Genomic DNA, 25,779 nt, shown 5'->3' on the forward strand with positions numbered 1-25,779 from the left:
GACCTACCACCATGAAGTTCATAAAGAAGCACCAAACAAAATAAACAAAATGTGAAATATAAATCAATTCATAAAATCTTCAAATTACTTGCTTTTTAAGTTGATTCAGCACTAGTTGGGAAAAGATCACCCAGTTGTCTTAAGGTTCTAAACACTGAACGTACATGCATTGCACAGTTGCTGTGGAATGAACAGTTATGACAGCCTGCTCAGTTGCAAATCTCTGGAGGTGACTTAGGCAGACTTGGTTTTATGTAAGGTGTTGACCAGGTTTATTTATATTTCCACTTGGATTTTTGTTGAAGGACAGAAAATGTGCTTGTCCGTTTTCACATAGCCCCTCAGAGTAGTCAAGTAAAAATGATAAGATGGTCTGTGATAGTATAAGTAGCCCATAAACTATACAACTCCCTAGCAACAGTTCCCTGGGGTCCCACACAGAATTCTACTCAGAGATGTCCAGATCAGGAGTCAGAGTGGTTGAAAGTAAACACCACTCTTTACTTGATTTTTAAAATTAACACTGAATAGACCCATTCCATCACCTGCCATAACCTTGGCTCAACTAACTTTTCCTTATTCACCAACGCTTGCTTTTAGAGCCTTCCTCCAGTCCTAGCATCTTAGCCTCTGGGCACATGCCTGGAGGTTTTGTTTTCCTTCCCATCATTATCCTAATCACTCCTTGAAATGAGCATCCAGAGTTGGGGCTATTTGAGTGGGCACTTGCGTGATTCTCCTCCAGGAAGGAATATTGAATGAAAGACTGAAAACACAAAGGGTTTGACAAACTGTGTACCATTCATTTTCATTGTTTCACATCAGAAGCTGTGACTTCCTCATTCCTGGGCTGTTCTGGAATTGATTAAAGACACAGATATTGTCCTTCAATAGACAGTTGTAGGAGAAAGAAAGGAGCTCTTCAGTAGAAACAACCAGTTCAAAAAAGTGTGGGTTGAGAGGAAATGGTCAAGTACTGAAGGTGAAAACAACCCTCAATCTATCACTGCATCTATAGACACTAAGAATAATTTCCCACTATTAAATATGAGATATTATATCTATTTTATAACAGATTTCCAGTGAACATTGTCCAGGTCTTTAACTTTCCTAGACTGTTCACAGTTAAAAGTGACAACTGGGTTCCATTGAAGTCAATTCTATGTTTTTTGTTTGTTTGTTTGTTTGTTTTTTTACAAATAGGACAGAGGGAATGTGATCCATGCGGTGAAGATGACTGGTCCAATGCAGAGAAGAGCAAGTGTGTGCCAAAGCTTGTGGAATTCCTCGCTTATGAAGAGGCACTGGGGTTCACTCTTGTCATCCTGTCCATCTTTGGGGCACTTGTCCTCTTGGCAGTAACTGTTGTGTATGTGATCCACAGACACACTCCATTGGTGAAAGCCAATGACCGGGAGCTGAGCTTCCTCATTCAGATGTCTCTGGTCATCACTGTGCTGTCTTCCTTGCTGTTCATAGGCAAGCCATGCAACTGGTCCTGCATGGCCCGCCAGATCACTCTGGCACTCGGCTTTTGCCTTTGTCTGTCTTCCATTCTTGGAAAGACTATTTCACTCTTTTTTGCCTATAGGATTTCTGTATCTAAAACCCGTCTTATATCCATGCACCCCATTTTTCGAAAATTAATTGTACTGATCTGCGTTGTAGGGGAGATTGGTATATGTGCAGCATACTTGGTGTTGGAGCCTCCAAGGATGTTCAAGAACATTGAAATTCAAAATGTAAAGATCATCTTTGAATGCAATGAAGGTTCTATAGAGTTTCTGTGCTCCATATTTGGGTTTGATGTTCTCCTGGCTCTGCTGTGTTTTCTTACAACCTTTGTGGCTCGCCAGCTGCCAGATAACTATTATGAAGGGAAATGTATCACTTTTGGGATGCTGGTCTTTTTCATTGTCTGGATCTCTTTTGTCCCTGCTTACTTGAGCACCAAAGGCAAATTCAAAGTGGCTGTGGAAATATTTGCCATTTTGGCATCTAGCTATGGCTTGTTAGGCTGTCTATTTCTTCCCAAGTGCTTCATTATCTTGCTGAGGCCAAAGAGGAACACTGATGAAACTGTTGGTGGAAGAGTCCCCACTGTTGACAGGAGCATCCAGCTGACCTCAGCTTCTGTGAGCAGTGAGCTTAACAGCACCACAGTGTCCACTGTTCTAGATGAGTAGAGCTGTGAATTTCATGTGGCATGCAGGGATGTCACCTATCATGACACCCTTGCTCAACCTGCATTTTTGTGTTTCATCTGAAGCATCTGCTGATGTTGTAGGGTAATATTAGTTGTGGGTGTGTTGATGTAAGGTTAACCTGGTAAATGGTATCTTGTTCTGTGACATGTCATTCAACATACATTAGAACGTCACTTAAGATTTAAATTGGAAAACATTTTATTAGGATTTAAAACAGAGGATATAAATAAACATGATTAATCAGATATTATATTAAATTGGCTCATATGTGTTTGTTTAGTTTCTTTTTAATAAGTTTACATTAAATAGAATACAAGTTTCACAGAGTCCTTTTCTCATTCTGGCTCTGAAGTCTGGGGAAATGGCTGAGTTGTTAAGAGCCCTGGCAGTTTTTACAGCAGACCCAGGTTAGTTTCTTCTGTCTGACATGCTGGCTCACAATTGTTTGCAACTCAGTTCCAGGGGCACCAATTCCCTCTTCTGGGTGCCAGGCCTCTACATGTTTCACAATAATGCATTACAGTCAGAACAGTAGTACATGTAAAATACAGGAAATGAAAAATTGCTATTCTGAAGCCTTCCCTGGGAGCAGAAGCTTTAAGAGTTCTTGGAACATAACCTGTGCTTTCAAAGACATGGGACTGAGGGGTTTGAAGCACTAATAGAATTCAGTTTCCTCTAAAGGTATTAATGATGATAGGTATGCATCTCTTTAACAAGGTATGATCCTGCTCCAGGCTTTTCTAGGAAAGAATATGTGCTAAAGTGTCTGAGTTTCAAATCATTGTTCTGAGAAATAAATACAAAGGGAGTTGTTATGCCAGCCTAGTCTTAATTAGATTATATGGTAAAGATCTATGGCAAACATTTACCTAGACCAAGGCTTAGTATGCCAGATTATTTTTTCTTAAAGATTTATTTATTTTATACATTTGAGTACACTGTCCCTGTCTTCAGACACAACATAAGAGGGCACTGGATCTCATTTCAGGTGGTCGTGAGCCCCCATGTGGTTGCTTAGGTTTGAACTCAGGATCCCTGGAAGAGCTGTCAGTGCTCTTAACCACTGAGCCGTCTTTCCAGCCCCAGTATGCAAGACTTCTTAAAAATATTTTTTAATGTCATACAATGGTAGATAATTGCCCTCTGACTATATGGTTACTGTAATTTTACCTTCCATATGTAAATGTTATAGATATATTTTCAGTCTCCTTAACATGAAACATAAAAATGACCTATATATTTTTATAAGCACATGAGTTAAATATGTGGCAAACAGAACTTATAGAACTGTGGGCAGCATCAATTACATGTGTTCATTTGACTACAGAAGTAAAGAAGACCAGAACATGGTATGTTTACAGAAGAGCTTAATATTTGTGATTTTTAGTTCCTCAAACTTGGTGGAGATTTCTTCTGTAGGTGTGTCAGAGCAGAAAGTGATACCATGATGACTAGCTAGGCAGGGAAAGTCAGAAACTTATTTACTGATTTAACAAAAAAGATTATTCTGGACTAGATATAGGGAATGACCTTCCCATAATTTAAATAAGAAGTTTATTTAAAGTATTGGTAAAATTCAAAGTTGTCACATTTGCTTGAGGGACACTGCATACCAGTGTTTTCTATATGAGCATCTACTCACCTATTTATTGCATAATATGTTTCCACTGTTCTTCATCATACTCCTTATAATCATTAAATAAGTTTATATCACAACTATGAAGAGGAGGACACTTGCTTTCTTTGGACATCATTGCTTTATTCTGTTTGTCTATTTACTTGGCTTGTCATCCTCACGGCTATACTCTGGAAAAGAGAAAATGATTTTCAAATTATAGAGCAATATAGAAAATAAAAATCCACAAATCAACTTCTTTTTCAATTGTTCACACAATTTGGAAGACCTTAACAATATCTTTCAATTTTCAAACAAAGCTAGATGACCATATATTTGAAATGATGTAGCTTGCTTTTCTACTCAAACTATTTTAATCTCAATGCCCTCAATTCCTTTTCTGAGATGTTGCATATTGAATGTACTTTCTTAATAATCAGTAAGTTCAGTAAATCACAGATATAAAACACAAAATATTGTTTTGACTTTCACACTTAATGACAATGTATATGTCTTTTTACAGTTTTAATGCGAAACAATTTTTAGTTATTGAATTGATTTAGGCACAGATTATTGTTATAGTAATGGCTGATGGCAGTTAAAATAAAAATATTTAATCATCAAAAGATTTTAGTTTTATTTGTAGTGTTTTAATTTTGTAATTAATTACACATCAAACATTAAATTATTTTCTACAATATTAGAATATTTTTTAGATAAATATATCATCTAAAAATTATATCTAGCATTAAGACCCAGTCACTCTTCCAGCATGGAGGGGAAAGAGGGTCACTGGTACAGCCATGACTAGTGAAAAACAGGAGAGGCATGAAGACAGCACAACTGTTTGACCGAGTCTAGAAGAGATGAGTCAGATGCTTACTTTGTCATTGTGCTGTGTTTCACTTTGGGTTTCAGATTTATGTGTGTCACATTTGTGGGAGACTTTTTACATTATGATTCATTCATGTCTTTTCCAAGAAATTTTTTTCTGCTCTAAAAGAAGTCACCTTATCTGGTGCCACTCAGGAGTCTTACTTGTGAAAAGCAGAAAAAGTTAAGTAGCCCCAGAGTTCTCTTGGCATACCTGCCCCTAAGCAAACTCAGAAACAATAGATTTGCCAACAGATCAGATCACAGGCTTCCTCCTTCATGTAGTTTATAGGACATTGTCCCATGAAAATAAAATTTTAGTAACAAAGTTAGTTTGCCTAAAGTAACCCTTAATAATACATATAGGTGACCTGAAATTAATATAAAAGAAATATAAGAATTTTCCAATCACGAGGAGAGTGGCTCATATTAAATTACAGTGAAGTCTTTTCACTAAAAAACCAAGAAAAAGCAAATTAATAGAACTGCTCATCCGGTAGTGTGGGAACCTTTCAGACTTTTCAGCTAGGTGACCTTACAAGCTATACTTCCAGCACACTGTGGTAGTCAAGCCCTGGGAACTTATCTAGACTGACTCAGGAATGTTTTTTAAGTGTTTAATGTTTTACTTTCCTGAAGAATAGAATGTCATATGTCATAAATGCTCACATAGTCTAAAATGATTTGAGAATCACAATACCTATTCTCTCTGTACTTCTAACCCTTGTCCAGGAACAAATATGCTATCTGTCCACACTTTGGTCTTCATTCTTCTTGAGTTTCATGCGTTTAGCAAATTGTATCTTATATCTTGGGTATCCTAAGTTTCTGGGCTACTATCCACTTATCAATGAGTACATATTGTGTGAGTTCCTTTGTGATTGGGTTACCTCACTCAGGATGATGCCCTCCAGTTCCATCCATTTGCCTAGGAATTTCATAAATTCATTCTTTTTAATAGCTGAGTAGTACTCCATTGTGTAAATGTACCACATTTTCACATGAAACTCAAGAAGATTGAAGACCAAAGTGTGGACACTTTGCCCCTTCTTAGAATTGGGAACAAAACACCCATGGAAGGAGTTACAGAGACAAAGTTTGGAGCTGTGACGAAAGGATGGACCATCTAGAGACTGCCATATCCGGGGATCCATCCCATAATCAGCTTCCAAACCCTGACACCATTGCATACACTAGCAAGATTTTGCTGAAAGGACCCAGATATAGCTGTCTCTTGTAAGACTATGCCGGGGCCTAGCAAACACAGAAGTGGATGCTCACAGTCAGCTATTGGATGGATCACAGGGCCCCCATTGGAGGAGCTAGAGAAAGTACCTAAGGACCTAAAGGGATCTGCAACTTTATAGGTGGAACAACATTATGAACTAACCAGTACCCCGGAGCTCTTGACTCTAGCTGCATATGTCGGCCATCACTGGAAAGAGGCCCATTGGCCTTGCAAACTTTATATGCCTCAGTACAGGGGAACACCAGGGCCAAAAAGTGGGAGTGGGTGGGTAGGGGAGTGGGGGGGAGGGTATGGGGGACTTTTGGGATAGCATTGGAAATGTAAATGAGAAAAATACCTAATTAAAAATATTAAAAAATGCTATCTGTATTTCTTTTTATTTTGTACTTCTTTTGAAATCATAAGTTTGCCTCTTCTGTGGAATCTGCATGCATAGAGAAACATCAGGATTACAGAGAAGATTAGCATGGCTTCTGTGCAAGAATGACACACAAATTTGTGAAGAGTTCCATATGTATTTAAAAAAAAAACCATCATGATTGTTAGTCTGTATTATGAAATACTTTATGTGCCTGGCCCTTTTAATGGTATTATGCTCTACAATGTCAGTTGGCTCTTGGACTTCTGGGAAGAGGAAGTCTAAAAAGCTGTGACGAAAGGATGGACCATCTAGTGATTGCCATATCCAGGGATCCATCCCATAATCAGCTTCCAAACGCTGACACCATTGCATACACTAGCAAGATTTTGCTGAAAGGACCCAGATATAGTTGTGTCTTGTGAGACTATGCCGGGGCCTAGCAAACACAGAAGTGGATGCTCACAGTCAGTTATTGGATGGATCACGGGGCTCCCAATGGAGGAGCTAGAGAAAGTACCCAAGGAGCTAAGGGGAACTGCAACCCTATAGGTGGAACAACAATATGAACTAACCAGTACCCCGGAGCTCTTGTCTCTAGCTGCATATGTATCAAAAGATGGCCTAATCAGCCATCACTGGAAAGAGAGGCCCTTTGGGCTTACAAACTTTATATGCCCCAGTACAGGGGAACGCCAGGGCCAAAAAGGGGGAGTGGGAGGGTAGGGGAATTGGGGGGGGGGGTGAGTGTGGGGGACTTTTGGGATAGCATTGGAAATGTAAACGAGGAAAATACCTAATAAAAAAAATAAATTAAAAAAAAAAGTAATCAGAGACTGAGAGCTGGGAGGAAGTAGTGGTAGGAAAGAGAATAGCAGATTGAGGAGTAGGCAGATTTAGCGTCCAGGAAACAGAAGAGTAGGATCAGAGAAGACAGTTGATGCAAAAAGAGATTAGAGAAGAGGAGAGAAGAGAAAAGAGAGCAGAGGAGAGAAAAGAAGAAGAGAATGAGCAGAATGAAAACAAGAAACAGTTGAAATTGAAAAGACAGTTGGTTACAGTTGAGACAGGAGGAGCTGAACTGAGTCAGAGAAGATATTGTTAGTGACAGATAGAAGAAGCACCTGCAAAGAACCTACAAAGTAGCTAAAAAAGAAAAAAAAAGAAAGATATAAAACTACACTAGTTAGTCTTATTAAATATTATCATCAGAGATTGAAGAAACATCATCAATCATGGTGTTTTTATGTATGCAGATTCCACAGAAAACACAAACTTATGATTTCTTTTTAGTTAAAGATTAAATATTAAAGGTCAGCTGTCGTCTCTGCTTCATTCATCCTTACCCACCTCTGTCTAATCCCTATCTTTTCTGCTGGAAACTGCCTGACTTCTAGGGCTGGTCCCTAGCAGATCACCATTCTCCATTCCTAGCTGAAGAGCTATGAACAGTTGATGGATTCTGGAAGAGGAAGAAAATTTCTTTAATTTTCTTTAATTTCTTTAATTTTCTTTAATTTCTTTGGGAAGACCCTAATAGGTTGGTTATACTCCAGAGGATGGTCCCACACCCATTAATACATGGACAGGGCAAAGTGGACTCAGGTTATAAAAAAATTACACATGAAGTTGGGAGGGGGTAAAAGACTGGGTTGTAGGTCTGGGAGGATTAGAGAAAGGAATGGAGGATGTGATTGAAGTATATTGTATGCGTGTATAATATTCTCAAAGAATTAATAAAATATTTTATTTTAAAATTTATTTCTAGTGAGACTGAAATAGTTGTTCATCCATGAATGTTGCTTTGTGAGAAAATTTTAACAAGAATTTGGTACTGATGTTACTCACTGTATCTGAACATTAGCTTGTTGCTTATGATGAACCTTAGGGAGAGGCCTGAATAATCTCAAGATATTGTGTCAAAGTTATGAGAAGTAACAAAACCTTCAAGACAGCATTATGTGACATGTCTGGGCTCTTTTAGTAAAAATAAACATTTAGAGCATAGGCAGCTTAACTCCCTCACCAAAAGATTAATTCTTTGCTCATTAATATTGTTAATTAATGTGTAACTAATTAATTTATGTTAATAAAATTTCTGACTATAAGTAAGTAAGAAGTTCCAATATCCTAATTAAAACCATTAATGTACTTTTTGCTTAAGTGGGTGGTGTCCTGGGACTCAGAATCCCAGGAACCAAACATCTCTGAAGGAAAAGATATCCCAGTGGAAGGGCATCCTAAGACACAGGAGCCCAGGAACCACATAGCTCTGAATTAGGTCAGTGTCCTTGAGAAGGGCATCCTGAGACACAGGTGCCCGGGAACCACACAGCTCTGGGGTGGGACAGTGTCCCAGTGGAAGAGCATCATGAGAAGGAGTTCAGGAACCACACTGCTGAGAGGAAAACTCCTCAGCAGAGGCATTGTAGCTCCCAAGGTAGTATATCCCCAGCCGAGCTCAGGAGCTCAGGAGCCCCAGCCATGCTCCTGCTCTGCTCCTTCTCTTTATGACTTCTTTTCTTCTTCAGATGAGAGAGTCACACCAGGCAGAAAATCTCATGAAAGAGATTTATTGGAGGGGCCAGGGTTTGGAGATACACATCCAGGGATGGATCTCCTCTACTTCCTGGAATGGACAGCAGGGAAATGGACAAAAGACAGTGTGGGGCAATGGGCTATACACAGGCAGCTTGGTTTCCAGTTGAGCTGAGTTCTGAATCCTGGTAGAACCTGGTGGTGATAATTCACCTACATGGGACGGTAGGTGTTCCTTCATGTCTTCTGGACTCCTGGCTGTATAGGAAAGATTTTGTCCAGGGTATGTGGATGCTATCTTTCTTTACTGCCTGCCTGAGTTCTTTTAAGTTTGAGGCTTGGGTTTTTTTTTTTTTTTTTTTTTTTAACTAGGAGTGCATAATGAAATCACTCACGTTGTATAATCCATATATACTTAAAATGAACAACAACAACAAAAAAGTATGAGACTTGGAGTGGGTTCCAATTAAGGGGTTTATTTTGGCTGGGGTCGATATTAACTGGGAATGCCTGAGCAGTTTGGGTTTTTAATTTTGTATCGGACTCCTGAGTAGCATGGGAGGCGGGTTAGTTTTTGCAAGAGAGTCTTGAATATTATAAAGTTGTTGGGTGGAAGATGGTTGAGGGTAAGGGACTATGGAGTTAGGTGGGGCTTCATCTATGAATTTTGAAGGTATTTCGCTTTTATGGCTTGGAGAAGAGAGGGGAGAGATGCCTCTCTCTAGGGGAGGTGGTAGCTCCTTTGTTTTTTTTAATGAAGCCTTGCCTTTGAGTGGGAGAGGGAGGGGCCAGAGGAGCAGGTGGTTTAATTAGTTTTCTAATTAGTTTTTTAATTAGTTTCTTTGAGGCATAGAGAGGCAGGGGTGGGTAGATGGATTTTATCTCTCTTGGGTAAGGGCTGTGAGATCTGAAATGGAGTGGTTTTTAGGACCTTGACCTTTGGCTTCATCTGACTGAGGGCACTCAGCAGCTATGTTGCTATCAGTTTGTCCTATTTTAGATGGCCCTATACACTGCCTAATTGTGGCTAAGATTGGCAAAAAATCACAGGAGGGCGTTTTACCTTCTCGGGTATCTTTGTTTTTGATGAGAGAAATTACTCTGGTCCATGAGTGTTGGCTATAAATATTATCATTGGCCATGCATGGCTCTATCTGAAGGACTTCCTCCCAAAATAAGTAGGCTTGTTTTTTTGGCTATCTTTATTCCTCGGTGTTTTTAAAAGTAGGGCATGTATTTCCCTGGCCTGGGGTGATATTTTTATATGATGGTGAGTTGCCCATGATAGAAAAGAGGAGAAGCTCTTGTCCAATGGAAACATTCCCTTGGCCTATTTGGCTTCCCACAGGTTTAAGAACTGGCAGCGAGCCTTGTGGCTCTTAATTGGCTGCTGTGTTACCAGGTTTTCTTTTGTTTTAAGGAGAAGTTAGATAGAGAGTCTTTGCCAATGCCATTGCAGGCTGTCAGGATTTAGACATAGAGTAGTGGGACCTTCAGCCAACATCAGAGAGTAGCTCTGGCCAGAAGGCTTCAGTTGTCCCTTTAGCTTGTCTAAATCCACATGATGGCATTGACCGAAAGCACAGCAGGAAAAGACAGATTGTTTCCAGAGATGGGGGCTCACCTTCCCGCAGTATTCATTCAGTGCAGTCGTGTTTGTTCACTTTCCACGTCTGGGCGTGTAGGGGAAGGAGGGGGGAAGGAGAGAGCCCATGTCCAATGAGTTCGTGTGCTCTGGGTAGGTGGACTCGGGAGGACTGCCTCGGGTGGGCATCTAAGCCACTGACCCCACATGGCAGGGGATGGACAAGGGGCAGCCCCCCTCCATACCAGGGGCTCCAGGGCAACACCCTCAGCCCCAGAGATACGGGAGAGTGGGCAGAGGGAGAGAGATTCCTATGCAGGCGAGAGTCCTTAAGCATATAAAGGCCTTCTGATGGGAGACTAGACACAGCTCATCAGGAGAAAGCCTATATCATTATCCAAGCAGAGTGGGCCTTGATGAACAGAGGTGGTCTATGGTTTTAGAGCTTTATTGGAGAAAGGCAGGGGGAAAGAGATAAGGTAAAAGAGAGAGAGGGGGACTGGCCATGGCCAAGAGGAGGAAAGGGAGAGAGAGAAAGAGGAAAGGTTAGAGAGTAAGAGGTTAGAGAGAGAGAGAGAGCAGGAGAGAGAGAGAGAGAGAGAGAGAGAGAGAGAGAGAGAGGTTAGAGAGTGAGGAAGGGGGGCCAAGCAGCTCCTCTTATGGTGGGATTGTTATCTTGTTGTTGCTAGGTAACTGGGAGGAGTCAAGCCTGAAGGTCAGAAGCTTGGGACATAGTCTATGTGACTGTTAGCCACATGCTTCTCTTGTGGGGACTGTAGGGGTAACTTTGACAGGAGCCAAGAGTCCAGGAGACATGAGGGAACGCCTACTGTCCTATGTAGGTGAATTATCACCACCAGGTTCTACCAGGGTTCAGACCTCAGCTCTACTGGAGACCAAGCTGTCTGTGTATAGCCCATAGCCCCACAGGACAGCACTTACATAGCATTTCTTAGTGGGCAGATTTGTCCAGACTGCAGATTATTGTGATTTCAAGTCCTGAGCTTCTTACCAATTGAACACAAAATTGAGTCACTTGTCAGAGGGCACTTCGACAAAGGAATTGCTTCAATCAAATTGGGCATATCTGTGGGGCATTTTCTTGACTAATGTGGGAGAGCCCAGCCTACTGTGGATGGTAGTACCCTGGACATGTGGTCTTAGGTTGTATATAAGAGCAAGCTGAGGAAGCTTTTGAAAGCAAGCCAGTAAGCAGGGTTTTTTTTTTTTTTTTCATGGCCTCTGTATCACTTCTTGACTCTAGATTCCTGCTGTGAGTTCCTGTCCTGATTTCCTTTTGTGATGGAGTGTGACCTGGGAGTTGTTCCATGGGAAAAAAACAAAACAAAACTACTCTGTTCACCCAAAGTTGTTTTTGGTCACTGTTCTGTAACTGCAACAGAGAAGAAACTAGGAAATAAGTAAATGTTAGGAGAGTCTGGAGTTGCAGAAGTGGAGCTGAGTTGTGTTAGATGGTTGTGGGTTTGAAGGAGTTAACTGCTAAACCATGGAAGCAGTTTGGAGGGTGTTTACAGTCCAGCTATGTCAGCTGCATTCTGATGTCTTCATTTATGTTGGAGAGCCACCAGGAAATGAGAAACAGAGAAGAGATGAGACTAGGGTAGTTTCAAGGAGGTTCATCTGAGATGAATCACTCCTTCTCTTAGTATATTTGTTTCCTATTGGGAATTTTCATGCAAGAAGTAACTACCAAAGAATTAGCTCAGAAGATTAATTAACATGAAATTAGTCTTGTCTGGGTTTTAGTAGCTCAAACACAAAACAAAAGAAAACATAAAGCAAAAACTCTATCATGCATATATTTGGTCAGCTCTAATAAAGATGCTTTGCACTTTGTCATATGATTAATCTTCTCATTACTTCTCAGACAAGAACCCCATAATTTTGATGCAACATGCTGAAATTAAACTTACATATTCCCCAATTCAATGTTCAAGTGCTCACCCATAGCAAGACATTTTACCCCCAAATTCTGAGATTCTTTTACAAGAAAATTATCTTACAATGATTCAAGACATATTTAATATTTAATAAACCATTAATTGTAAAGAATAAAATAACACTATAAATTAGGATATCATTCTTACAAGAAGATATTTTTAGCTGTAATAAACCTCTTTTATAACAATGCATATGAGCTTAATCAACAAAGAGTAGCTAAAAATTTAGATAAAATTATATTTTAAAAAAGCTGAACAAGAAAAAAATTCCATTACATGTTGGAGTATAATTGACATTTTGTTGAATAGTCCATTGCTATTCAAAACAGAAGTACGAAGAACATATGTCAGACAAGACAGTTTTACTGCATTATTGTATGGAGTCTCTGATATTAAACTGATAGACTTATGGAATGCTTGTTTATAGACCATAAGAACAATGATCAACCTCTCAGAAAATAGGTGAACACTGAAACATTATGATGAATCACGTTTATTAACATTATGATGAATCATGTTTATTTATACCCTCTACTCTAAAGTCTCAATCATATGGTTTCTAAGTTAAATTATAAGTGACATTCTAATCTATGCTGAATGGCTTGTTACAGAACAAGATATCATTCACCAGGCTAACCTTACACCAACACAGCCACAACTAATATTAACCTACAACATCAGCAGCTGCTTCAGATGAAACATAAAAATGAAGGTTCAGCAAGGGTGTCATGATAGGTGACATCCCTGCATGTCACATGGAGCTCACAGCTCTACTCATCCAGAACAGTGGACACTGTGGTGCTGTTAAGCTCACTGCTCACAGAAGCTGAGGTCAGCTGGATGCTCCTGTCAACAGTGGGGACTCTTCCACCAACAGTTTCATCAGTGTTCCTCTTTGGCCTCAGCAAGATAATGAAGCACTTGGGAAGAAATAGACAGCCTAACAAGCCATAGCTAGATGCCAAAATGGCAAATATTTCCACAGCCACTTTGAATTTGCCTTTGGTGCTCAAGTAAGCAGGGACAAAAGAGATCCAGACAATGAAAAAGACCAGCATTCCAAAAGTGATACATTTCCCTTCATAATAGTTATCTGGCAGCTGGCGAGCCACAAAAGTTGTAAGAAAACACAGCAGAGCCAGGAGAACATCAAACCCAAATATGGAGCACAGAAACTCTACAGAACCTTCATTGCATTCAAAGATGATCTTTACATTTTGAATTTCAATGTTCTTGAACATTCTTGGAGGCTCCAACACCAAGTATGCTGCACATACACCAATCTCTCCTACAACGCAGACCAGTACAATTAGTTTTCGAAAAATGGGGTGCATGGATATAAGACGGGTTTTAGATACAGAAATCCTATAGGCAAAAAAGAGTGAAATAGTCTTTCCAAGAATGGAAGACAGACAAAGGCAAAAGCCGAGTGCCAGAGTGATCTGGCGGGCCATGCAGGACCAGTTGCATGGCTTGCCTATGAACAGCAAGGAAGACAGCACAGTGATGACCAGTGACATCTGAATGAGGAAGCTCAGCTCCCGGTCATTGGCTTTCACCAATGGAGTGTGTCTGTGGATTACATACACAACAGTTACTGCCAAGACCACAAGTGCCCCAAAGATGGACAAGATGACAAGAGTGAACCCCAGTGCCTCTCCATAAGCAAGGAATTCCACAAGCTTTGGCACACACTTGCTCTTCTCTGCATTGGACCAGTCATCTTCACCGCATGGATCACATTCTCTTTGTCCTATTGACAAAAAAAAAATAAAGAGAGAGAATTGACTTCAATGGAACCCAGTTGTCACTTTTAACTGTGAACAGTCTAGGAAAGTTAAAGACCTGGACAATGTTCACTGGAAATCTGTTATAAAATAGATATAATGTCTTATATTTAATAGTGGGAAATATTCTTGGTGTCTATAGGTGCAGTAATAGATCGAGGGCTGTATTCAAGTTCAGAATTTGAACATTTCTTTTCAATTCGAGCCTTTCTTGAATTGTTATTTTCCAGTGATCAGCTGTATTTTTCTCCTTATCTCTCTATTGAACAAAGAGGTATGTTTCTTTATTAAGTCCAGCACAACCCAAGAATGAGAAAATTATAGCTTCTGATATGAAACAATCAAAATGACTGGGACACAGCTGGTCAAAACCCTTGTGTTTTCATTCTCTCATCCAATAGCCCCTCATGGAGGAGAATCATGTATATGCCCATTCTAATGTCCCCAACTCTACATGCTCATTCCAATGAGGGAAAACAAAACTATAATCATGGTCCCTAGGCTAAGAAGGCTAATTCTCATGGTAGGCTCTAAGAAGAATCATTGGTGAACAAGGAAAAGCTAGTTGAGGTGAGGTTATGGTAGATGATGGAATGGGTCCATTCATTGTTAATTTAAATTCAGGTAAAGAGTGGTATTTGCTTTCAATCACTCTGACTCCTGGTCTTGACATCTCTGAGTACAATTCTGTGTGGAGTCTTGGGGAGCTGGTGCCAGGGAGTTGTGTAGTTTACACTGTGATTGTTTTCCATCCCAGACCATTTTCTTATATTTTACACAATTACTCTGGAAACCATCTGTCAAATGAAAAGCTAATCTTTGGTTCTTCAACCAAAAATCAAATGGAAATATAAATAAACATGGTCCGAAGCTGTACACAAAACCAAGCCTGCCTACCTCACCTTCAGAGCAGGCTGTCATAGCATTTCATTCTGCAGCAACTCTGCAAAGCACGTACTTTCAGTGCTTAGAGCTTTTAGACAAATGGGTGACTTTTTTCCAACTACAATAAGTGCTGAATATGAACCAAAAGCAAATAATTTGAAGATTTTATGAATTTATTTATATTTCACATTTTATTTATATTGTTTGTTGTTTATAAACTTTATTGTGGTAGATCTTGTCTTATATTGAAAGTGAAAACTATTATTTTCCTTCGGTCAAATATCATAGTGATAAATTGTATTGGTTTCTTGACACTTGTCAAGGGCTGCTTATATGTTTTTATAAAGACTTATAAGAAACTCTCAGACATCTTTTGGTTAATTTAGCCATATTACTACCAATGCAAAAGTCCCTATCATTACCTGATTTCTCTGACACATATCCATCAGCACATGGGATACAATTAAAGCAGCATACAGGTTGTCCCTGTCGAATCCCCCTTCGGGTCCCTGGAGCACACAGTTTTGTGCAGACTGACTCTGGAAGCTAGCAAAGATAAAGACTGTATAAATACTGAGCAAAGATAGCTGATAAAGTGTGGCAATATGAGGAGCTTATTATGAAATTTTGCTAAAGAACAACCTTGTGATTGACTCTGGAATTGCTGAACAAACTCTAATGGCATTTCTTTGCCATCTTGGTGATCAAGACCAAACCAATTCACCTTAGATTCTGTGGATGGATCAGTTTGCTTTGTCTCCTCATAATTTGAAGAGACCTGTGACCCTAGTAATTGTCTTAAGCTCCTGCAAAATATCTATTTTCAGCAAAGGCATTCAAAATTATTTTTATGACAGTTAGACATCGATCATAATCATAAGCGGCTTGTAGAAAGGAAGAAAAATGAATACTCTTTTCCATGTAAATTATGAAGATCAAAAGATAATGTAGAGAAGGCATTCATCAATGGGAAAAATCTACCAGGAAGATGTTCCAAATGCAACGGCAGACACATTTGTAAAAGAAACATTATTAAAGCTTAAATTATACATTGAACCCCACACAATAATATTGGTAGGCTTCAACATCTCACTCTCACCAACGGACAGGTCATCCAGACAAAAACCAAACAGAGAAATAATGAAAGTACCAGATATTATGACTCAAATGAACTTAATAGATATCTTCAGAATATTCCACAAAACAAATATTGTCTCAGAACATCATGGAAGATTTTCCAAAAGTTATCCCACACTTGGTCGCAAAGCAAGGCTGAAAAGGTAGAAAAAAATAACCCTATGTATCTTATCCGACCACAATAAGTTAAAGCTGGATTTCAACAGAACTAGAAATAATTAAAAGTCGAAAAATGCATGGAAAATGAATAGCCCTTTACTGAATTATCACTGTATAAAAGTAGAAATAAATAAAATAAAGATTTTCTATAATCCATGGTCATATTGCTGAAAGCAATCTACAGATAAAACTCAATCCTCATCGAAATTCCAACTCAATTCTTCATAGTGTTAGAAAGAGCAATTTTCAAATTAATTTGGAATAAAAATAATCCCAGGGTAGCAAAATATCACTATTGCTATACTACAGAGAAATAGTGACAAAAATTACATGGTATTGGTACAGTGCCAGGCAGGTAGATCAATGGATTAGAATTGAAGACCCAGAAATGAACCAACACACCAATGGTCACTTGATATTTGACAAAGGAGCTAAAACCATCAAGTGGAAAAAAAAAGACAGCATTTTCAAGAAATGGTGCTGGTTCAACTGGTTGTCAACATGTAGAAGAATGTAAATTGACCCATTCTTGTTTCCCTGTACAAAGCTCAAGTTCAAGTGGATTAAAGACCTCCACATAAAACCAGATACACTGAATTTAATTGAAGAGAAAATGGGGAAAAACCTCAAACACATGGGCACAGGGGAAAATTTCCTGAAGAGAACACCAATAGTTTATGCTCTAAGATAAGAATTGACAAATGGGACCTCATAAAATGGCAAAGCTTCTGTAAGACGAAGGACACTGTCAATAGGACAAAATGGCAACCAACGGATTAGGAAAAGATCTTTACCAATCCTACATCTGATAAAGGGCTTATACAAAGAACTCAAGAAGTTAGATTGTAAAGAACCAAATAACTCTATTAAAAATGGAGTACAGAATTAAACAAAGAATTCTCAACTGAGGAATACAGAATGACTGAGAAGCACCTAAAGAAATGTTCAACATCCTTAGTCATCAGGGAAATGCACATCAAAACAACCCTGAGATTCCACCTCATACCAGTTAGAATTGCTAAGATAAAAAACTCAGGTGACAGCAGATGCTGGAGAGGTTGTGGAGAAAGGGGAACATTCCTCCATTGTTGATGGGATTGCAATCTGGTACAATCACTCTGGAAATCAGTCTGGCAGTTCCTCAGAAAACTGGACATAGTTCTACCAGAAGATCCAGCAATACCTCTCCTGAGAGGTATACCCAGAAGATGCTCCAACATGTAATAAGGACACATGCTCCACTATGTTTATAGCAGCCATATTTATAATAGCCGGAAGCTGGAAACAACCCAGATGTCCCTCAATAGAGGAATCAATACAGAAAATGTGGTACATTTACACAATGGAATACTTCTTAGCTATTAAAAACAATGACTTCATGAATTTCACAGGTAAATGAGTGAAACTTAAAAATATCATCCTGAGTGATGTAATCCAGTCTCAAAAGATCACATACCGTATACACTCACTGATAAGTGAATATCACCCCAAAAGTTCTGAATACTCAAGATATAATTCACAGACCATATGAAGCTCAAGAAGAAGGAAGACCAAAGTGTGGATGCTTCAGTGATTTTTAGAAGGGGGAACAAAATACTTACAAGAGGAAAGGTGGGGAAAAAGTGTGGAACAGAAACTGAAGGAAAGGCTATCCAGAGACTGCCCTACATGGGGCTCTATCACATATACAGTTGCCAAAACCATACACTATTGATTTTGCCTGGAAGTGCTTGCTGACTGGAGCCTGATATGGCTGTCTCCTGAAAGTCTCTGCAAGTGTCTGACAAATACAGAGGTGGGTGCTGGCAACCAACCATTGGACTCAGCCCAGTGGTCTGCAGTGGAGGAGTTGGGGAAGGGACTGAAGGAGATGAGGGTATTTGCAGTCTCATGGGATTGTGCCACGGACCAGGCTCAATCTGCCCCGCTTAATCCGTGGGAATCAGGGGTTCCGGCAGGTGGACATGGAGTCAGTGAGAATTGACAGACAGATGCAGATAGGAGAGAGCCCTGAATCTGAATGTATTGTCACAAAGGGAACACCAGTCGTATATAATACAGAAAACAAAGGGGTAGGATGTCACAGTAGGCGAAGTACATAGAAGTATCTGACACAAAACAGAAGAATGACTTCAAAGGACTTACAGGAGCCAGGTAATGTTTACAGTAAAGATAAAACAGCCCTCCCTAGAGTCTGCTAATGACAGGTAAGAATTTCACACCCTAGTAACAATTTGTGCTACTCCTTTGAGCTTTTTGAAAGCTAGCACCAGGGGGTTCTGCTCTAGAATGAATAATGCAATACCACAACCCTCTATTTCCTAGGCCTTGATAAATTCTTGCATATGAGTGTAACTTGGCTGTTCTTTTAAGTATCTGTAGGGAATCTCCATTTGTCAGAAGAATTCACCACCTTGCTTCTAATATGCAATGTAGTCTGCTATACCTGGCTGTAATGAAGATTCTAAGTATACTTTACTAACCTTGCCCTGAGATTTCTAACTCTTATCCAGTAAAATACTGTAAGAAAGCATGTAAGACCCTCCACAATATTGCAGGGACAAATCTGGTGCATTCTAGCTATGGGAATGCCAAGGTTCCAGAAGGCTGTTTCCTGGAAACTCTGCCTCAGGACTGCTTCAAGGTTTCCAAACCTGTAATGTGAGTCACTATTGGAGTGTATGTAACAGGACTGCAACAGTGTCAAGTGGTCAGATCCCTGGAGCTCCCAGGGACAGGACCACCAACCAAATAGTATATATGGAGGGACCCATGGCTCTGGCCACATATGTGGCAGCGGTTGGCCTTGTTGGATATCAATGGGAGGAGTGGACCTTGTGTCTGAGGGGGTTCAATGCCCCAGTGTACAGGAACACCAGGGCTGGAAGACAGGAGTGGGTGGATGGCTGGGGGAGCATTGTTATAGAGGCAGTGGGGATGGAAGAGGGAGGTTTCTGGAGGGGAGACCTGCAAAGTGGATAACATTTGAAATATAAATAAAGAAAATATCCAGTAAAAGGAAAAAAGAAAATATATGCTTTACATACCCATACTTATGGGACACTGTGCAAGCAATGGAAAGAGGAAAGTTCATAACATTAAGTGTCTTCATAAAGAAATTAGAAAGATCTCATATTGGTAACTTAACAGCATACTTGAAAACTCTAGAACAAAAAGAAGCAAACACACCCAAGAGGAGTAGATGGCAGGAAATATTCAAACTGAGGGCTGTAATCAATAAAAAGGAAACAAGAAGAACAATACAAAGAATCAATAAGACAAAGAGTTACTTCTTTGGGAAAATCAACAAAAGAGACAAACCTATTTCTAAACTAACTAAAAGGCAGAGAAAAATATCTAAATTAACAAAATTAGAAATGAAAATGGATTGAGCAGAAATTGAGGGAAAGACCTTCCAGAGACTGTCCCACCTGGGCATTCATCCTACATACAGTTACCAAACCCCGACAGTATTGTGGATGCCAAGAAATGCATGCTGACAGGAGTCTGATATAGCTGTCTCCTGAAAGACCCTGCCAGAGCCTTACAAATATAGAGGTGGATGCTGGCAGCTAACCATTGGACTGAGCACAGGATCCCTAACAGAGGAGTTAGAGAAAGGTCTGAAGGAGTTGAAGGGGTTTGCAACCCCATAGGAAGAACAACAATATCAACCAATGAGACCCACCCCCCCAATGAGACCCCCCCCCAAGAACTCCCAGGGTCTAAGCCATCAACCAAGGAGTACATATGGCTCCAGCTGCATATATAGCAGAGGATGGCCTTGTCAGGCATCAATGGGGGGAGAGGTCCTTGGTCGCATGAAGGCTCTATAGATGCCCCAGTGCCAGGGAATCAAGGGTGGAGAGGTGGGACTGGTGGGTGTTGGAACACCCTCATAGAACCATGGGGAGGAAGAATGGGGTAGGGGGTTTCCTGGAGGGTGGGGAACCAGGAAACTGAATAACATTTAAAATGTAAATAAAGAAAATATCCAATAAAAAACAAACAAACAAAAAAAATGAAAAGGGAGACATAACAAAAGACACCAAGGAAATTCAAAGGATCATTAGGTCATACTTCAAAAACATGTACTCCACAAAATTGGAAAATCTAAAAGAAATGGATACATTTCTTGATAGATACCAGTTACCAAAGTTAAATCAAGATCAGATAAACAATTTAAATAGACCCATAATTCCTGTAGAAATAGTCACAATAATTATGTCTTTAAAACAAACAAACAAACAAACAAAACCAAGGGCAAGAAAATTTTAGCATAGAATTCTACCAGTCTTTCAAAGAAGAGCTAATCAATATTTCTCAAATTATTCTACAAAATAGAAACCGAAGGAACATTTCCAAATTAATTTTATGAGGCCATAGTCACCCTGATACTATAGACTCAGAAAGACTTTTCTACTTGTATGTAGGCATTTAGAAGAATGCAAAGAGATCCATATTTATCATCATGTACAAAACTCAAATACGAGTATATTAAAACCTTCAACACAGATTTAGATTCACTGAATCTTGTAGAAGTGAATGTGGGGCATAGTCTTGAATGCATTGGCACAAGAGACAACTTCTGAATAGAACACCGATAGTGCAGACACAAAGAATGACAATGAATAAATGGGAGCTCACAAAACTGAAAACCTCCTGGAAGGCAATGGACACTGCCATTCAGACAACACACAGCAACCTACAGAATGGCAAAAGATCTTCACCAATCTCACATCTGAAAAGGACTAATTTTTAATTATATAAAGAGCTCAAGGATCTAGACATTAAGAGACCAAATAATCCAATTAAAACTGGGGTACAGTTTTCAACAGAGAATTCTCAACAGAGGAATCTCAAATGGCAATAAACACTTAAATGTTAAACATCTTTAGCCATCAGTGAACTGCAAATCGAAATGACTTTGAGATTCTATCTTCACTTTCACAATGGATAAGGTCAAAACCATAAGTGACAGCTCATGCTGGTGGGAGTGAATATTTGTACACCCACTTTGGAAATTAATATGTCAGTTTCCCAGAAAGTTAGAAAGCAACCTACCTGATGATCCAGCTGTACCATTCCTGGCCATATACCCAAAGGACACTCCACTATACCACAAGGACACTTGCTCAATTATGTTCATAGCATATTCATAGTAGTATGGAACTGGGAAGAGCCTACATGTCCCTCTACTAAAGAATGGATAAAGAAAATGTGGCACATTTACATAATATGAGTATTACTCAACTGTTAAAAACAACAACATCATGAAATTTTCAGATAAATAGATGGAACTAGAAAAAAATTATCCTGAGTATAGTAACTCTGACCCAGAAGTCAAATGTTGTATATATTCACGTATGAGTGGACATTATATTCAAAGTAAATGATAACCCTACTACTATCCACAGACCTAGAGAGGCTAAGTAACAAGGAAAGCACAAGGTGGGATGCATGGATATATCTGGGAAGGAGAAATAGAATAGATATTGTGGGTGGAGGGTGGTGGTGGGAACAGGAGGGATTAGATGAAGGAGGATGGAGAGAGAGAATGCTGAGACAGCTAACTGGAATTAGAGGCCATCTAGGGCACAAACTAGTAACCCAGTATAACGGAAACTCCCAGGAATCTAAGAGAATGACTCTAGCTAAGGCTACTAGCAATGGAGGATGTGAAGCCTTAAATGGCTATTTCCTTTAACCAGGCAATTGGAGGCAATTAGATACCAAACTAGCCACATAATCTTTGACCTACAAAATGTGCTGGGTTAAAAGTTTCACAGAAATTATGGGAGTGGCTAACCAATGACTGGTCCAACCTCAGACCAGTGCTACAAGAGGAAGCTCGCACTTGATAAAGACTGGCAAAAAAAAAAAAAAAAAAAAAAAAAAAAAAAAAAAAAAAAAAGTCAATAAAATGATGCCTAAGGGTATTCTGCTATACTCAGATTGGTAGCTAGCCCAATTGTCATTAGAGAGACTTCATCCAGGAAGTGATGGAAACAGATGCAGATACCCACACCCAAATATTAGAAGGAGCTCAGAGAGTCCTTCTAAAGAAGGGGAGAGGAGGAATTGTAGGAACCAGAGTGGGTGAGGTCAACACAAGAAAATCTACAGAATTAACTAACCTGGGCTCTTGGAATCTCAGACTAAACTGACAACCAGTGAGTTCACCTGGGACTGACATAGGCTCTCTGCATATTTGTAACAGTTGTGTAGCTTGGTCTTCTTGTGGGACTCTTAAAAGTGGATGCAGGGGCTATCTCTGACACTTTTATTGCCTTTTGGGATGCTTTTATTCATACTGGGTTGCCTTGTCCAGCCTTAAAACAAGGGGGATGTGTCTACTTGTACTGAAACTTGATGTGCTATGTTTAGTTGCTATCCATGGGAGGCCTGCCCTTTTCTGAATAAAAATAAAGGAAGAGAAACAGGTGGGGTATGGGGATAGGATGGAGGGGAAACTGCAGTTGTATTTTAACATAAATCATAAAAAACCCAATAGGTTAAGTAAATATATATTAAAATACTAAAAAGTAAAAATCATGAAAAATATATAACCCCAATTTTAATACAGAAGAAAAAAAAGATTTCTAATTTCCACAGAAACATTCTCAAAATATCAATACACTACTAAAGTATATTAACATTTTCATATATTTTAGTATACATGGATTCTTTAAATTCTAACTAGAACAAAGAACAACATGAAAAAACATATGCTACACTAAGGAAATTCATTTGGAATATGGCAAAAATGTTAGGTGTTTTGCATTTATTTAGTGGTTGAAATAATAGAGTTTTCTCTCTATAATAAACAATATATGTCAGAACAACTAACCATTGAAGATTCAGTGTTCCAAAACAATGATGAGTTCTTTGGAAGAACAAGTTCAGATTTTGTGGATGTGTATTTGTATTCTCCAACCTTGACAAAGGTGATTTCTCCAGTATTACCCATGTGCCAATTGAGGATATCATAATATCCCTTGCCTACATCTCCATTCAAATCAAGTTCTATTTCTGCTCCATCATGTGTAATAATTTTCAACTTCTTAAAGTAAGTCATTAGCTAATAATGAAGAGGGAGAAAAAGTAAAAGAAACGATCTCATTAATAGTATCGTGATTATTTTAATATCATGACAACATATTAAATTATGACAATGCAGTGAATAGTATTATAGGCATGCTGAGTTAAATAATTTGTATAATCTAAGTTTACCTATTTTCCTTAACTTTGGGCAATGGACAATTTCAATTTACCTTTTCCTCCTTATATATTTATGTTTTTATTTACACCCCAATATCAGTCCTTGTTTACTTTCAGTTCCCCCTTAACACAGCTCCTCCCCCACTCACCCTCCCCTTCTCCTCTGAGAACGGTGAGTCCCCAACCCCCTTATGCCACCCTGGCACATCAATTTACTGTGCAACCTCTCTCACTGAGGCCAAACAAGAAAGCCCAGTTAAGGGAATGGGGTCCACAGGCAGGCAACAGATTCAGGAACAGCATCGATTCCAGTTGTTGAGGTACCAGCATGAAGACTAAGCTGTACATCTGATACATATGTGCAGGTGATGGGAGGGCATAGATCTAGCCCATGCTTGCTCTTTGGTTGGTGCTTAAGTTCCTGGGAGCTCACAAGGTTCTAGGTTAGTTGACTCATGGACTTCCTATAGTGCTTCTATCGCTTTTTGGTCCCTCAATTCATCTCCCAAATTTTCCACAAGATCCCTGAACTCCATCTTTTGTTTGGCTGTGGGTCTCTGGGTCTGTTTCTATTAGTTGCTCAGTAGAGTCTTTCAGAGGAAAGTTATAGTAGGATCCTGTTTGAAACAGTAACAGAGTATTAATAATGTCAGGTATTGGTTCTTGCCCATGGAATGGCTTTCAATTTTAGCCAGTCATTGGTTGATCATTCCCTCAGTCTCTACTCCATCTTTTTCCTGCACTTCTTGTAGGCAGGACACATTTTAGGTGACAAGTTTTGTGGGTAGGTTGTTGTTCTTATCCCTGTACTATTAGTCCTGCTTGGCTACAGGAGGTAGCCACTTCAGGTTCCATATTGCCTACTGCTAGGAATCTAAAGTCAACTCCATGGACTTCTTGGGGCCTCCTTCTTTAAAAATAAAAGAATACAGAGACTACAATCAAAACAAGGAAAAGAAATAAATAAAACTGTTCAAGACCTGAAAATGGAAACAGAAGCAATTAAGAAAACATAATCTGAGATAATCCTGGAGATGGAAAATTTAGGAATGACAACAGGAAGTAGACATGAGAATTGCCAAAAGAATACAAGAGATGGAAGGGAGAATCTCAGGTATAGAAAGAAATTGATAAATTTGTCAAAAAAAATGCTAAAGCTTAAAAGTTTCTAACACAAAATATCCAGGAAATTTGGGACATTAATTTACCTTTGACATATATACAAATTGTATTTTTTTTAGCATAGTATAAGTTTATACTGAAGCTTAGCTCCTTATCAAGAGACAGGTAATGTTTATAATATTTTCTTTTCCCTTACCCACTTTTCCTGTGTAAAGATACAAATGTCTTCAACTATTTCCTTCTTTGAAGTCCTCAGTCTAGTAGAGAGACTGGGCAATCAGATGCTAAAAGTTAAATTTAACAAGTTTATCTTGTGTAACAGTTTCCTCCCATATTCAAACAGTTTGTAGTTTCAGGGAAATTCTATTTATTTACTTATCTATCTATCTATCTATCTATCTATCTATCTATCTATCTATCTATCTATCATCTATTAGATATTTTCTTCATTTACATTTCAAATGCTATCCCGAAAGTCCCGTATATCCTCCCACTGCTCTGCTCCCCAACTCACGCACTCCTGCTTCCTGATCCTGGCATTCCCCTGTCCCAGGGCATATAATTTTGGCAAGACCAAGGGCCTCTGCTCCCAATGATGGCCAAGTAGGCCATCTTCTGCTACATATGCAGCTAGTGACACAAGCTCTGGGGCTACTGGTTAGTTCATATTGTTGTTTCTTCTATATGTTTGCAGACCCCTTAAGGGAAACTCTTTAAGTAGTAAGCATAATATCTCAAATAGCTTTAGGAAGTCCATGAAACTGAGCAGATTCACTAGATAGCATCCTGGCAGTGTAAGCAAGGAAAGTTGAGAGTCCTCAGACTGTGTTTAAAGTAAAGTGCAAAGAAGCATCAGACAAGACAAGGTGCAAAGACGACTCTTGAGACCAGTCTGTCTGCTGGGGGGAAACAGAAATCAGTTGAGCTGCCTGGAAATTATTTACACCAACTTAGGAAGGATTCTCCTTAGAGCTGTCAAAAGGCTGTTCTCCAAGTTCCTAGTTTTTGTGAGCTGTCACCCAATTGAAATGGGCTTTGGTATTGCATCTTAGTGTCATTTTTGCTCCTGTAACTAACCC

The 25,779-nt window shown here is 39.3% G+C and overlaps 2 protein-coding genes and 1 pseudogene across 13 annotated transcripts in view; 2 read left to right on the plus strand and 1 right to left on the minus strand.

Annotated features, from left to right (window-relative positions):
- Positions 1–25,779, plus strand: part of Vmn2r1 (vomeronasal 2, receptor 1) — a 142,676-nt gene that overhangs the window by 25,101 nt on the left and 91,796 nt on the right. For 2 of the 8 annotated variants that reach the window (XM_006501757.3, XM_006501758.1), the window contains one exon: positions 1,204–2,457. The exons of 4 other annotated variants lie outside the window; for them this stretch is intronic. In XM_006501757.3, the coding sequence (XP_006501820.1) occupies positions 1,204–2,186 (983 nt within the window). In that variant the 3' untranslated portion in view covers positions 2,187–2,457. Of the gene's footprint in view, positions 1–1,203; positions 2,458–25,779 lie in introns of those variants that run through there. 2 more of the 8 variants (XM_006501759.3, NM_019918.2) reach the window with 2 other exon arrangements.
- Positions 6,365–6,465, plus strand: Gm22165 (annotated as a pseudogene).
- Vmn2r2 (vomeronasal 2, receptor 2) overlaps positions 12,458–25,779 on the minus strand; it is a 55,188-nt gene continuing 41,866 nt past the window's right edge. For 2 of the 5 annotated variants that reach the window (XM_030252330.1, XM_006500810.3), the window contains exons 4-6: positions 23,208–23,438; positions 15,484–15,607; positions 12,458–14,142 (exon numbers count right to left, since the gene is read on the minus strand). In XM_030252330.1, coding sequence (XP_030108190.1) covers positions 13,160–14,142; positions 15,484–15,607; positions 23,208–23,438 — 1,338 coding nt within the window. In that variant the 3' untranslated portion in view covers positions 12,458–13,159. The remainder of the gene's footprint in view (positions 14,143–15,483; positions 15,608–23,207; positions 23,439–25,779) is intronic. The other 3 variants (XM_017319413.1, XM_017319412.2, NM_001104592.1) reach the window with 2 other exon arrangements.

This window comes from Mus musculus, chromosome 3 (genome assembly GCF_000001635.26).
Source record: "Mus musculus strain C57BL/6J chromosome 3, GRCm38.p6 C57BL/6J".
Taxonomy (NCBI): Eukaryota; Metazoa; Chordata; class Mammalia; order Rodentia; family Muridae; genus Mus; species Mus musculus.